General features: G+C 30.6%; 1 protein-coding gene across 1 annotated transcript in view; it reads left to right on the top strand.

Annotated features, from left to right (window-relative positions):
• The window catches only part of LOC143069143 (muscle-specific protein 300 kDa-like), a 226470-nt gene that overhangs the window by 50158 nt on the left and 160281 nt on the right, over window positions 1-16031 (top strand). Inside the window, exons 16-28 of the mRNA XM_076243628.1 lie at window positions 28-177; window positions 564-866; window positions 1899-2060; window positions 2640-2860; window positions 3803-3911; window positions 4191-4511; window positions 7767-7943; window positions 9444-9584; window positions 10369-10689; window positions 11171-11497; window positions 13486-13797; window positions 14167-14487; window positions 14956-15597. Of these exons, the coding sequence (XP_076099743.1) occupies window positions 28-177; window positions 564-866; window positions 1899-2060; window positions 2640-2860; window positions 3803-3911; window positions 4191-4511; window positions 7767-7943; window positions 9444-9584; window positions 10369-10689; window positions 11171-11497; window positions 13486-13797; window positions 14167-14487; window positions 14956-15597 (3507 nt within the window). The remainder of the gene's footprint in view (window positions 1-27; window positions 178-563; window positions 867-1898; window positions 2061-2639; window positions 2861-3802; window positions 3912-4190; window positions 4512-7766; window positions 7944-9443; window positions 9585-10368; window positions 10690-11170; window positions 11498-13485; window positions 13798-14166; window positions 14488-14955; window positions 15598-16031) is intronic.

Consider the following 16031-nt stretch of genomic DNA (forward strand, 5'->3'; position numbering starts at 1 on the left):
TAAATTATTGACAATTTTCTTTTCCAGCAATTCTTCTCAGAAACAACATACCAGAAATCCATTGTTGAAAGTAAAAACAAAGTTCATCAGAAAGTCACATCTACCAAACCTAAGTTAAAGAATGTCAATTTCGATGACGTTGATATTCCAATGGAGGAAACAAACACACGATTCCAGGTATGTAACAGAATTGTAGAATATTATTTTAAAATGTGTAGAACTAGTTCTAAGTTTGTAATTGTTCTATAGAAATTTCAACATTGATTGGTACAGTGATTTCAAAATGACACTTTTTATTTCCTTTTTTTTTAACATGGGTGTTTGATACCAATAAAATAATTTAAGGAGAGAAAGGGAAAATTAAGAGATGGTATAGACTCCCTATAAAAGAATTGAAAAAGATGATTGGAAAGTTATTGTTCAATTTGTCAAGAATCATTTTGATTATGTTCAAGATTTTTGAGTTTTATTAGAATGTGGTTGTGATGAAAAAAGCCAAAACAAAGCCAAACCAAACAAACATTAATATGTAAGTACAAAAAGTTAATTTGATTCCATTCCAGAGTTTAATTTCGGCAGCAAAAGACTGGGAGAAAAAGTTGGATAACTTGTCCCGTCTTTGGAAAGTCTACTCACAGAAAGAACAAGCACTTGCCGGTTGGCTTCAGCAAGCTCAGACAGTACTCAATGACAACGAAGATGACTCTGATAGCTTAATCAGAAAACACAAAGGTTTCTTTAATAAAATTGACAAACGATTATTAGATGACTATTTGCGAGCTGGTCAAGATATTTTAATGGTGCTAGATGACCGTGACAAATCAGAACTACAGCAAGACATGGCTTCAATGCAAGAAACTTGGAAGGTAGGTTTAATAGTCCTCATGAGGTGTGTGAGGTTTTTCACTTCCAAAATAACTGTTATATTCTTTATATTTCCTATCTTTCTGTTTTGTTTATTTTTATATCTCCTTAACTTTCTAAATTTTGTTTCAGCTTTTCAATGTATTATTCCGTATTTATTCTTTCGTGTCTTTAACTTGTTCGAAACAACCTTCGGATTTTTTCTGTGAATGATGCAGCTCTTCGTATTTCTCAACTGGATACTAATCTAATTGCACAAGTTTGTATATACCCGCACTTCATGTAACCAAAGCACTACTCTTGACTCTTTTGCATGAACTTTGCATGTGTTTATGGTATCAGGATCCTATCTAGTCTTTGATGCACTGAAACAAAGTTGATTCACAAGTGTAGGGAATACTCTGCCAGTAGAATGATGAAAATGGAATTTACCAGTTCCATTTGATAGATATGAAAAGAAATCAAATCCATGTACATTTTCAAAAACTGTGATTTGACATGTTGCTGGAATTTAATCTTGATAGAATTCAGTACTGTGATATATTTTTGGAATTTACTCTGCTCTGGAATAAAGTAAGCCAGTTTAAGGGGAATTCAGTGAACAACTGTAAGTACATGTGCTGTCTGGTTTTGTTTGAGTGTAATTCTAGCAGCAGTTAGTCAAATTTTGGGTGGGAAAATTATAAATTGCTTGAAATTTGTGAAAATTATTTTTAAAGCCAAAAATGCATACAATTAAAAATTACAAATTCTTCAAAGTTCCATTACATTGGATGATTCATTAAATTCATGGGTACCAATATTCATGGATTGAAAGTATTGATTTTGTAGTTTTTGTAAATTTTGCATACAATCCTATTGCAAATTTTTGTTTCATTGAACATTGAAATTGGGGTTCGACTATACCAAGTAAATACATGCAAAATTAGTACCCCACTAAAATTATAAATCCAGAGCTCTAGTAATTAGAATTTTAATTTTCTTAAACACTGTACGTATTGATGCTCATTTATGTGGTTTGTATTTCTTTTCAGAATGTACAGGCATCAGCGCCAATCAAATTGGTGAAACTAGAATTCCGTCTTCCAGAGGAAATTTTTGTAGAACAAGTTGATGATGCTGAGAAAACACTTCAACAAGAGCAAAAACAATTACAGAGAAATGAAAATGTTAAACAGACATTACAGAAACACAGAGTAAGTTCAAGTGATACATATACGGTAAATCAGGAAATTTGTGCTCCATATGTAAATGTGATTGAAAACATCTTTTCAATGATTGAAAAAGGAAATACAAATGTAATGTCAGCCATGTAGTTGTGAGGAAAACTGAAGAAGGCCAATGGCTGAAACGATTAAAAAAATTGGTATATTGATACAATTATATAAATGTGATTTGCCGACAAGTTAAATTCATCCCTTTTTTCCTGTGATTATTTATGTGTGGTCATCATGAAAAGAGGTTCAATGAAATATTATCGTGAAAACTTTTAACTGCTGCCAAAATTTCTATGGTTACAGTAGCTGAATTTTGATACTTAAGGGAAGAGAGACAACAAGAGCTATTAATTAGACCTTGATATTGCTAAAATTGAAAAATTCTTGAATCATTTGAAAAATACGTGAATTTTGTTGATAGGGAAATTCAAGATAAAGTTAGTTCACTGGATTGTTGATTTATCGTATTATGCTTCTATGATGTTATACACGGGTCAAAATGGACTTAAAACGGCAACTTTTCACACACATTCATTGTATTTTTTCTTAATTTTGTAGCAAATTTTCAACCAAGGACCATTTGTACCTACATGTACCAGATGTTTGGAGGACATGGAGTCCTTCACCAAGAACTTGCATCAACTCGACAGAAATGATCACAATTTACAAGACAGATATGACCACCATCTTGATAGGTGGAGGAAACTAAATGGAGCCATGGAAAATATCCATCTGCAGCTCAAACAACTTCCTGAGAGATGGAAGGAATATAATCAAAAGTAAGTTGGCTTGTGTATAGGTGGCAGGACCTTTTTCGGGACGTTGGGATCAGGTGTTTTTGAGCTCCGGATTTCGGGATTGACCCTTTCAGGATCCAGGATTTGTTTTTTTGGAATTTCAGGATATTGTGATTTAATTTAGTTTAAATTTGGGACCTCAGGATTTCATGTTTTTAAGCCAGAGATTTCTGAATCAGGACCCCTCCGACCCCCCCTCAGTTTACTGTAAATTGGAGTGAATATTAAATCATAGATCTTAAAATTCTTAGAGATACTCTATGATATGGTTTTGGCTCATTAATGAAACCTGTTTCATGGCCTTTATTATTTTATATACTGCAGCTGTCCTATTTGAGCAGTCAAATTGCATTGACTGTATATTCATATGTGATATACAGTCACTGACTGTATATCACCTTGTTTATGACGTTGACAATGCGTTTCCGTAGAGTTTTATTTATGACGTCAATAAAACATACAGGTTCGCGGAAATTTTACGTCGTCCGCTTCAAATTAAAAAATGATGGTTTTTACCCTAAATACTTCATTTAGAACACTTATAAGAGTTGCAGTATATAAAGAATAACCATACATTGTCTCGAAATATCAATCGGTTATTTGTACTCGGCAATGTATGGTTATTCTATATATATCTTAAACCTTAGGTGGATTGAGGTCTCTTGGGCTATCCTAAACATCTTTTTATTTGGATATTGATAATATGAGACAAGAATGTTGGAAAATACTTACAAATCCTGCTTGTAAGAGAAACATCACTTTTATTGTTGTTATTCATCTTGATAGATGGTAAAAAAAACCTTAAGAGATGTGGTCAAGGAACCCACACAGCAAGCAAAATCAAGATTGCCACTAGCATTGACTCAAAAGATAAGTGACATATATATATAATTGACTATTGATAAAGTTTTATTTATTTTACAGAATGAATGAATTTAAAAAGGCGGTACAGAATGTGGATGATCTGACGAAAGCATTACAACGTGAGGACCTCACTAGTGAGGAGTACAAGGACTTACAAAATAAATACGAGGTAAATACTTAGACTGATAAAAGAGAGATAACTCTTAATTATTTATTGCAGCATTTAATTACAAAAAAAAAAAACCAAAAACTGTTTGTTTGCTGTCCTACTCTTTATTATAAAAAAGTTAAATTAGATATTTACAATTAAGTTTATAATCCAAAGTAAAAAATAATGTTTAATGAAAAACATATTTAAGATGAGTAAAGGAAATAAATAACTAGAAAATTGATTAAATTGAAATGTAAATTGTTCAATTATTTTCATAAATAATGTTTTGCCTTTCAGAAAGCATTACGAAACATGAATAAACTGGCAGAAGATGGCCAATGGTTAGAAGAGAACTTGGAGGAACTTCTTAAAGACTCTCCCGAGGCAGATGCTGACGAAGAAAGAAGAAAATTACGGGATCTGATGGGTCAATTTGTGTCAATTCAGCCTGGCATGGAGAGCCTGACAGATAAATCTGCTGTTTTCTCAAAGGCCTATGACTTCAGGGACGAACTCCACAAGCGCTCTAGCTGGTTAGACGAAGCTCAGAGACAAGTGAACGAAGATCCTTTTATAGATGGTCTGGAAGATGCTAGAGCTTTTCTTGGGGAACATGAGGTAGGGAGGAGTGTTGTGTTTGATGTGATGTTTAACAAAAAATGGTGTGTCATCTTTGCTTGTTGTTTGTGATACTAAAATGTCTTGAGATTTTTTAGTGTTTTAAAAAATTGATATGATTAAGCTGCTCATGGCTGCATAGGTTAGCTGCAATAGTTCTTAGGAATGTAGAATACATTTTTTTATTAGATTTATGTCTGAAAGTTTAAGAGTATATGTGGGGCATTTCTTTGTTAAAACATATAAGATAAAATATGTTTTTCCTCTGAAAAATAATATTATTAGGCTTAAATTTAATATATAATTCTGAAACCGCCAGTTCTGTTTGGAAAAAAAGTTTTGAAATATGATTTTCAGTGTTTAGTTTAAAAACAAATAAGTTTGAAAGGGTATGAAAAGAAAACTGTATAAATTTTAACTTTTAAATTTAGCTTGCGTTTATACGAACACATGGTAATGCATGTACATTTTGTGTTTTAGGGTGATGTTAGTATAAATATGGTGACGATTTTCTTTCACAATTCCCTTCCTATACTCTCCTTGCTAAGTGTGTTTCTTGCTTTTAGTAATTCAACAAAGTTTCTCAAACTCGGCTAACTCATTAATCCTTTAATCATTTTAAAGTGTTGATAATGATTTTAGAAAAAAGCAATATTTTTAGCAAAAAAAAAAGTCTTTAAATAAATTTTTAGCCAGTGAAAGATGCATAATTAGAATAATATCAGTTCAAAGCATGTTGAAAGTTAGTTAATTTATTTATATGTTTGTGCTTGCATGTTGAATTACATAATCAGAATACGAGAAGAGATTTACATAGTTGAATTACTAACAGCAATTTATTGTCTTTTTGCTAGACGGATTTTGTCTCTTTCGGCTTGAATGTCTTCACAAAAATAACAAAATTTCTGAAACATCTCTGAATATTCAATTTATTCTTTATCTGTATTTTTTTTCTAAATGTTTTTATTATTATTTTAATTTATTCTGTTTTTTTTTAATGTTTACTTGTTGTTGGCTATGAATAAACGAATGAATATGTAAACACTTTGAGATTCGTGCTCTCGGAATCTCAAGCTTTTTGCCTGCACCTGTAAATTATGTGGAATGTTTGGTGTGTAGCTTTAAATAATAATTACGCCTTTTTTTTAAATTTGAGTCAACAGTATGATTTTGAATTTGTTACAAATAAAATCGTGTGTGTTTAAACGTACATTCTTGCAAGCAGTCAGTTCTATATAAATATATATCAAGAGCTGTTTGAAAAAAAATGTTTGGCACTGAAAAACAAATTGCTCAAATTGATAGCAGATAAATTCAGTAAAGTTGCCTAAAGGGAGCTTTTTACTAGATCAAAACTGAGTCCTGGGCCTGATCATGATTAAAATTTGTTGAAATTTAAATCAAATTAACGTTGTTAGCTGATATAATGTTATAGAAGTAAATTGAAAAAAAATATATTGTTGTATTGAATATTTTGAGATGTTGGACGAAATCTATAAATAGAATAGTTCAAGGGATTTGTGAAGAAAATCAAATCACTGTAGAATCTTTGATGTGGATACAATAGACATAATAGACTGGAAAATAAAATTATTAGCTCAGAATTGTGTACTTATAATAACCTAGGTAAAAGGGTTCTGTATCCTGTTCTTCTGGTGTAGATTAGCTCATCCATGAATAACATAAAATCCTCTAAACTGGTTGAATTTTGTTAAGAGAAATTGTTAATTTTCAAGAATTCTCTTTTGTTTTGAATCTGTCAACCCTAAATTAGAATTTCTACTGACGATCTATTTTTAGAATCTGTGTTAGGAAGACTTGGTTTTTCTTCGAGTGTAAACGATTATATAAATATATATGTAGCATGAATTAGATTGAGAAATTCAATGCCAAGACTTTTTATCAGTTAAAAACATAAAAAATCCAAAAAATCTGGTAAAAGTGAAGATTTCATTTAATAAGTTTCTGTCGTCAAATAAAAATTCAGAATTTTCCCTTAGTAAGGTTAATTTAATTCTATGAAAGTCATTGTTAATTGAATTTTGTTTTCTGTCAAAATAAATTCAATATCAGTGTTCGTCAAAGGTTTCATTTAATGACTTATTTAAATATTTCTATGATTTTTTTTCCCTTTCAATTTTGTAACATAGGAAATAAAAACAGATTATCATATATGTTTAGAAGTTTTTTCTCTAGACTTCTTAAAATTTGAGATGATTTTCTACTGTTTTTGTGAATTTATTACAAAATATTCAAAATGCCACCATCACTATTCACAGTAAAAATCTAAAAAAAAAAAAGGTATTTAATAAATTTCCTATTGTATACTGTTTAAATTTGCAACATAACAATCATATTTGTGTATAATAGTCTAATGTTTGTGTTCTTAATTAAGGTAGCACAATACAAAGATTTTTTTACTTCCAATCACTAACCTTTGAAATGCTGTAACTTTCTTATGAATGCATAGAAAATAACAAAAGAGGTATATATAGATAGATAGAAGATAAATCTTTTAAATGAATGCAATATTTGTATTATGCAATCATTATGAAATCAATTATTATGTAATTAGTGGCAAAATGTGGGTAAGTTCACTTGAATGAATTTAGCTCTATCATCTTTTTAACTATACAGAAAATTTTAACGAAATCTTAATCAACACATCATGGGCTTCAAAAGGGTGTCTCAGATTGTCTCTATGGTATTCCATTCTCTCATAAATCTCTAATTAGTGTAAACATCCTAACCACATAAAAGAAGATAATGTTTAATTAGGTGTAAAATTTGTTCTATACATTCTATCTGAAATCTGAGACACCCTTTTGTAGATAATGGTCATATGAACAACATATAATAAAATCGACCCTCTAGGGATACATATGAAGAAGCTAATTTCATTTGAAAGTGGAAATTTGGTGAAAAATATTTTAGACACAGTTAATATTATAATTGGTTACATAATTGTTGCATAATACTAACATTGCATTAATTTGAAAGAGTAATCTGTTAGCTATATCCAAAACTACCACTTTTATAAATTTTCAAGCATTATTAAGAAAGTTACAGCATTTTTAAACTTGGGAGTTGGAGTTATAAAATTTTGTATTGTGCTACCTTAAGTGAATTTATTTCAAAATTTTGATATGCCACCAACACTAATTTATGGAAATAGTCACAACAATTCTATTTTTGGTATTCACCCTCCGTTTTCTACTAGTATTTGTACCATAACAATGCTGGATCTTGTTTCAGAGCATGTTAAAAAAACTAGATACTGAAGGTGCTAGGATTCAAGCTGATATTGACGCTGGGAGACGTCTCCAGAAAGATAGAAATGCCCCTGCATTTGTTTCAAAAACAGTGGAGGAATTAGATAGGAAATTAAAAGACACAAATGAAAAAGCAAAACAGAAACATGAGAAATTGAAGGTACGTATGTTATGTAGATGTTAATGGAAGTCTATAAGAGGATAGGAGATTAGAAATCTGGTTAAGAAGCCTAGTTAGGGGGGAAATAGATAAATCTGACTGTATAAAAAAGAAGATGTGGTATGATTGCCAATGAGACAACTATCCACAAAAGACCAAAATGACACAGACATTAACAACTATAAGTCACCGTACGGCCTTCAACAATGAGCAAAGCCCATACCGCATAGTCATGTATTTCTTGGATTTTATTAGTTTTCATCTCAAATATTGGTCTCGTAGTAATCTCAGAATTAATTTTTGCCCCAAAAACTTAAGAAATTAGGGCATGTAGAAGGGGAATTTAGTAATAAAAAGAAATGACAAAATTTATGTTCTAAAACTCTATAAGAATTGTCAGAAAAGCCATGATTACAGAACCATTATTCTTGTCTTTAAATTGAAATTCAAAATTTTGACTTTTAGTGCAAATATAGTTAAAAACAGATTGTATAAACAAATAATGATCCTTTAAGTATTGTTGATTACTTCTGACCTCATAAATCATTCCTGTAATTTTTAGAAGTAAAAAATGATCAAAGTTGTGAGTTAATTAAGGGGTTATGAAAATATCATTGAAATATATGATAAATCTTTGCCTACCTGATAGAGGTAACAAAAGTTGGGCATTTTGAGAAATCCTACCACATGTCGATACAAACATCCTTGTTTTGTTTCTGATGCCAAGGATAAAATGTTATTTTTATACCACAAATTTGTTTACTTCTTCATGTAAATGGTTATGATCTACAGATAAACTTCATACTTAATTAGTAACCTTTGCTATCTTTTGTATAGATAAATGAACACTTATTATTGACTGGAAATTGAACAGAAATTCAGGTTGTTTATATTTAAGAATGTATTTCTGCAACTGCAAGATAATAAGAAATATAGATTTAAGAATTGAAAAAGTGAATCGTTTGGATTTTAACTTTGGACCTCTGTAATTAGATCCAAATTGAAAAGAGAGTGTAGGTGATTATAAGCAAAATATGCTGTTTATTATAAAAGGTAATAAGTCTATTTTTTTCTATCGGAGATGTGAAAAGTTATGATGGAATACAAATTTAACAGATATTAGGATTGTTTATAAACAAACTTATAGATTTCTACAGAATGATCATTTAAAGTATAGATTATAGGTTAGAATTCATCAATCTTATTGGCGTATTTGAGATAGTAAAAGCTGAATGATTTTATATTAACAGACAAGAACCAATATGTTTACATGAAGATTGTGTACAGATTATTAAGGATTTAATGACATATTATTTCTACTGATAAGAATTTTTGATTTCATCTTGGGATTTTATTTTTTACCAATTTGAAAAAAAACTATATTGCAATGTATGTTATCCTTGAAGAACCCAGGCTTATGCTTAAAATAGTTTGATTGAAATTGTTAAAGGTTACTTTTTATGATTATCTAGGGATTTAAATGTGTTTTTGATGTTGTAGCAAAAAGTAAAAGAATGGGAAAATTATGAAAAATCAAAATCAGACTGTCTACAGTTACTAAAGAAAGCAGAAGCTGAACTTGAAAAACCACCTGCAACATCAGGACAAGAACTTGCAGAGAAAGATCTGCAATCTAAAAGAGTAAGTAGAATATAAGTAAAGATGGGTAGAACATAAGTAAAGATGGGTAGAACAGAAGTAAAGATGGGTAAAAATAAGTAAAGATGGGTAGAACAGAAGTAAAGATGGGTAAAAATAAATAAAGATGGGTAGAACAGAAGTAAAGATGGGTAAAAATAAGTAAAGATGGGTAGAACAGAAGTAAAGATGGGTAAAATAAGTAAAGATGGGTAGAACAGAAGTAAAGATGGGTAGAACAGAAGTAATGATGGGTAAAAATAAGTAAAGATGGGTAGAACATAAGTAAATATGTGGAAAAAATAATTTTATTGATTTTTGATGTTTTTGATGTATCAGTTATCTTTAAATATACTTAAGATAAACATCAAATGATAATGCACAGCTAGAACATATTTATAGATGTTTATCAGAGATAAGCAATATTTATTTGTACAGGAAGGGAAGTAACTCTATCTAAATTTAAAAGCTTTCCAAAAATCTTGTTTACAGTTGATGAAAATTTTTATCACTTACTTTGTAATAAGCTATTGAAAATGACATTTAAAAACAATGAATGGATGTCAATAAAAGACAACTGAATATGCAACATAAGGTTATTAAGTATCTATGTCTGGTTTTCCAAATGTTTTTCTTAGAATCTGTGTTTCCCAGAAAACAGAAATAGCATCATGAATATATTCACTTAAATTCATCACTATTTTTAGAATATTTTTTGGCAATATTTATTGGGAAATATTTTTGAAACAAGTATTTTACCTTTAATTTTTTAATCCTTGTTTTACAGGAAATTCAAAGAACGTTAGAAAAATTGAAAGGAAGTATAAATGACATGCAAAAGTTAAATGCTGTGTTGGCAGAGGGCGCTAGTCGTGAGAGGAAAGGACCATTAAAAGTGGAGATATCTGAAATAGACAAAAGACTTGACAATGTTTCCACCAGACTTAATGCTAAGTTGGCAGATCTGGAAGCAACTATCGCCAAATGGACAGAATATTACAAAAGACTAAATAACTTCTGTGAATGGTTAAACACCAAAGAGTCAAATCTTAATGACGTGTTTGAAAACAAATCAGCCCAACCTGAAGAACAGCTGGACAAAGCAAATGTAAGCTATTATCAATATCTGAATAATTTTGGCTTGTATCACAGTGTTGTACTGACTGAAGAACAGAGCAGAAGTTTCATATCTTGCAACACAATGTTATTTTTTTTTAAGTTTAATTTTTGAATTCGCAATTTGAATGTATTGAAATATTGAAGTTATACCAATATCTATAACATATCCTCCTGTTTTATTTTGATGATTTCTTGGAATGTTATCAGACACTTTTGTCTTTTTTTGTCTTTTCTTTTATTTATGACACAACAAGTTGCAGCACAATGTTTATAATTTGTAGGCTTTTTGTTTATGTGTGTAGAATTTGTAAGATTCTCAAAAATAAATTAATAAGTTGAGATACAATAAATTTGCATATCTTCATGATTGTTCATGATTGGTTCAATTTTGCCTTTTAAATTGCCTATTAAAAGTAATTCCTTAATAATCTTTTTTAAATGAAGTCACATTTTAATAATTTGCTTTTCAGGATATTTCCAGAGAAGTATATGAAAACAGGGTAACATTAGATAATTTGGAAAAAGATGCTAGGGGCTTGTCTCAAAACTTTAGATCAAGGGAGACATCAGCTCTCAAAACAAAACTGGCCAGCGTCAGACGTCAGTGGGAGAACTTATGTTCTAGAGCTAAGGATAGAAGTTCTGCTCTGACAGGAAGTGTTGCTCACTGGCAGATGTACCAGAACTTGTCCCAGCAACTGTTGCCATGGATGGAGAAAGCTCAAAGATACTGTGCTACTGAACTTCCTAAATGTTCCTCGTTGGAGGAAGCCAAGGACTTGTATAATCTTCACCAGGTGAGCAATAATGGGGATTTTATTGAATGATAATAATGCAAACAGAAAATAAAATTCAAATGTCATTTTGAAAGATATTAGAGCACAAAAAGAGTGAGTGAAATATAAAATTCTCAACCTGTCTGCTGTGAATTCACAGTTAAGTGTATAGTTTAAAAAAATTGATAGAAAGCAAGCTAGAGAAAAGTTCATGAATTTTATGGAAATGGAAGAAAATAGTTTTGGTAATTTCTATGAGGATAATTTTCTGGTTTGGTATATTATATTCATCTGAATGACTTGCAAATATGTAACAAAAGAAGTTATATACTTTAAAGCATGCTCATAAGTAATTATCAGTTATCTTGCAGCAGGCATGGGGTAATCATAATCAGTAATCGTAATCAGCTGTAATCGATTACATTTTGCAGTGTAATCCTATGTAATCAGTAATCATGCCATTTCTGATTACAAGTAATCATAATGTAATCGATTACATTGCAAAAAACAGGTGTAATCATGATTACTTTTAGATTACTTTAAGATTACATTCATATGATTACTTGCTGATTACAAATCTTGTATATATATGAAAATAGTTTTTGATAGACAAGATGAAAATAAGAAAATGTAAAGCTCACTGAAAGCTTGAATGAAAAATCATGAAACTAGTATTCAGAATAATGGGACCTTGTTTAATGTAACCCCATAAATTGTATCATCTAAATAACAAATTTGTATAACCAAGTGTTTTATTTTGTTAACAGTTTACTGAAGGAAATTGCCTTTCCAATATTTTGTTGTGAGATTGAGCTCTTATGATACAAGAATATGCCTTGATTGCATTTTTTCCCCCCTTGATTGAAAACTTCTGATATTAACTCCAATTTCATATAAGTTTACCCAATATTTTTACATAACCACTTTGAAATTCAAATGCAGAAAACATTTAGTTCCAATTTGACTTTGATGGTCGACATATATATATATGAGCCCAGTTAATTCAAAATTGAAGTTAAAACCAGATTTCATTTATTGACAAATTTAATAAATTTTGTTTCCCATAAATTCGTGTATAATATGTGCTCTAATTTTTATTCTTTATTAACTTTGAGCCTTACAGCTCTGACATCAGTATAAACAAGTACATGTACAGTGTATACATATCGCATAATATTACAAACAATGCATAGTAAAAAAACAATAGGTGACAGCAGAAGTTTCATCAATACAAAATATCTTTTATTACAATAAACTGTTTCTTAATTTAAAGAGAAATGTATGTACTTTCCTAAGTTATAAAGTTGTTTTGAGTTTTCACCTGGCAATAATTCTATTAATTATTAATTAGATCAAGTATTACAAATTTTCAAACAAATAATGACAATCAACCACTTTTAATTTTATTGATATTGTTATTAAGACAATAAAATTTTAATACCCAAGCTCACCTATTGTTTGTTTAAAAAATGGAAATAGTGATTAACACATTAATGGATGTGTCAATTATGTCCCAACAGACAATAAAACTATACTTAATTAATTTTTCCTTATTTGTTCAGGTTTTTTGTTAGGCAGTTGGTTAAAATTTGTAGAAAAAGTTATATCTTTTACATAGAGAAAGGACACTTGTTTATAGCTATTTTATCAAATTACACATGTTGTACTGTACTTGTCTATAAATTCTTTTGAAAGAGATGAATTAATGAAGGCTTTTAAAAAAATCACCAAAATTAGCTTTTTGTGAGGATAAAAAGTTATAAAAAAAACTTTGATATTGCAATATACAATGTAATCACAAGTAATCTAAAGTAATCATAATTACTTTGAAGAAAAGTAATCTAATGTAATTGATTACATAAAAAATAGGGTGTAATTGTAATGTAATCGATTACATTTTATTAGCAAAGTAATTGTAATTTAATCGATTACATTTTAAAGTAATCGACCCCATCCCTGTCTTGCAGTAGGTTTAATATCCTCAAAAATGATAAAAATTTGTGTTTCAGTCTTTTGTAAAAGAATGTGAAGAACAGCTCCCAATCTTTGAGAAACTTAACACAGAAGCAGGATACCTGATGGACCAACCCAACGTTCCCCGTGAAATAGAGGACCTACAGAGAAGATGGAATGACATCATCAGTTCTTCAGAAGACCGTAGTCACAAGGCAGAGAAGATGTATGGTGCTTGGGCGGCCTATGATCAAGAGATCAGCAACTTTGATGAGGTTCTGGACAAATTAAGTGGACGACTTGCTGAAGAACCCAATTTACATTCAACTGATGTTCAAGTTCTTGAACATGAACTTGCTATCGGAAAGGTATGTTTCAAATTAAAAATATTCAGCTTGTTTAAGGTAAAATCAACATATATATAAGTTATTGAAAAGAAAAAAAAAAAGTAGCCAAAAGCATTAAGAAAGCATAAAACAATAAAACCGAACTCTTATATCAGGGCATTTAATGAAATTGTCCTTTGTTTACCTAATTTAGGCAAACAACACCTGTCTAATGTGAACAAACTCTCCAGTCAAAAATGATTTCAACAGGTTTCATCATGACTAATAGAATGCATATCTTTTAACTATATTTAAAAAAAAAAAATAATGATATTTATTGATTTTAACAAAAATAGACTAGGAGTGAAAACAAAATGAGGAATAGTACAAAATTATATGATTTTTTTGTAGACTTTACAAGAGGAGATTAAAAGTCATCAACCACATCTTAGAGCTTTAGAAAAGCAGTTTGAGCAAGTCAAAAAGCATGCCTCACCAGAAGGCGTGCAAGCTCTTCAATCCAAGATGGATGCCGTTAAAATGGCATATAATAAGACATCTGAGGATGCTGCTGAGAGACAGAACATGGTGGGTGCTGCCGTCAGACACCGACAAGATTTCTACGGACAGTTGCAAGACTTTGAGAAATGGTTGAAGAAATCCCAACGTAAACTTGATACTGGAAATGAAATTTATGCAGATGAAGTTCCTGATCTTCAGGCTAAACTCAAAGTAAGAATGCATTTTAGATTTAAAGTAGATATTTTATAAGATATTGAGGGAAAACTCAATCTTATAGGTTTGATGTAATTTGGTAATTGAAATAAAAAAAGATACATAGGAAAAAAGCAGACTGATTTGGTTTTGATCAAGTAAAATTATTTGTCTTTTTGCAAGCATTTACCATTTACCTTGCAAGCTAGCTCACTAGACATCAACCTCAGTGAAATTGTCTTGTACAAAGCAGGGTATATTCATGTCTCATTAATACGTTGCTGTCCTCAATATGCATGAAATATTTACTGCTGGACATGAATAAACAATCTGTTGTCTTCATAGAAGATAATTTGTATTTTTGGTCATTGAAAAGAACTGATATGATACATATAAATTTATAGTTTCTTTGAAAACTTAATGCATTTCTACTTTTTGCTTCACCTAATATGCTATTTATATTAATGAAAATATTTATATCTTTAGGAATTGAGAGCTGAATGTGAAGGTCATGAACCTATGTTTAATGCCTTGACTCAGGAATTTAAAGACCTCATTCAGAACTGTAGTGAGGAGGAAGCAGCCATGTTGAGAGATAGATTTGACCGTATGATGGCTGGCTACTCTAAAGTTGAGGACTTAATCAAAAATAGAGAGGATTTATGTGAACAATGGGTAAACTATTCTGGTGACCAAAAAGACGTCCAGGCAAAATTAAAATCACTCCAACAGAAGCTCCAGCAACCCGACATCAGTGAGGAGGAAGTAAATAAAATAAACAAAGAGGTTGAGGCTCTACGTAAGAGTATGGCTCCTTGGAATCGTAAGAAAGATCAACTGGACGATTTAATGGGCACGGCACAACTTGTCATTAAAGACAGAGCTACTCAAAGGACATTGCATTTTGGTACCGAGCTTCAGGCTCTTGAAAACATGTGTGATTCCGTATCTACCAATGCTTCACAGAAACAAGGACATTTGAGTGAATTGCATCAACTGTGGGATGAGTTTGACAACAAGAAGGGTAATCTACTCGGTAAATTACAGACATTGGGAGATAAGATACAGAATAGTACAGTAGACTCCTCATCATTACAGGGCATTAAAGAACTTGTCAATGAAATAGAGGTAAATTTATTATTTTAATATCTAATGTTAAATTTATGTACACTTTAAATTCGTTGTTTAATTAATATAGCAGAATGTGAAACTGTAATGGGGTCTTGATGCATACCTGCCAACTTTTCAAAATGCCCATGGGGGTTTTGCGTGCAAGATGGCTGTCATAGTCCTAAAAAAACCTTCAAGGGGGCCTTTAAATACATTAATGTTGTTTTTTGGCTTCTTCATACTTTTATAAGCCTAAAGTCATTGTAAAGTTAATTGTTTTGTTTAAATTTGTGGACAAAATTGCTCCTTTAAAATTTCAATTTGGGAGCCTCCATGGGGGAAATCCCCCGCAAATAGTGACAGTTGGTATGTTGATGGAATTCTCATCTTTTCTTGTGTTTTGAACATAATAATTCACACCTTAACAGTATAAACTTCTCAGAGTTTAAAAT

The sequence above is a fragment of the Mytilus galloprovincialis genome, chromosome 3, assembly GCF_965363235.1.
Source record: "Mytilus galloprovincialis chromosome 3, xbMytGall1.hap1.1, whole genome shotgun sequence".
NCBI lineage: Eukaryota > Metazoa > Mollusca > Bivalvia > Mytilida > Mytilidae > Mytilus > Mytilus galloprovincialis.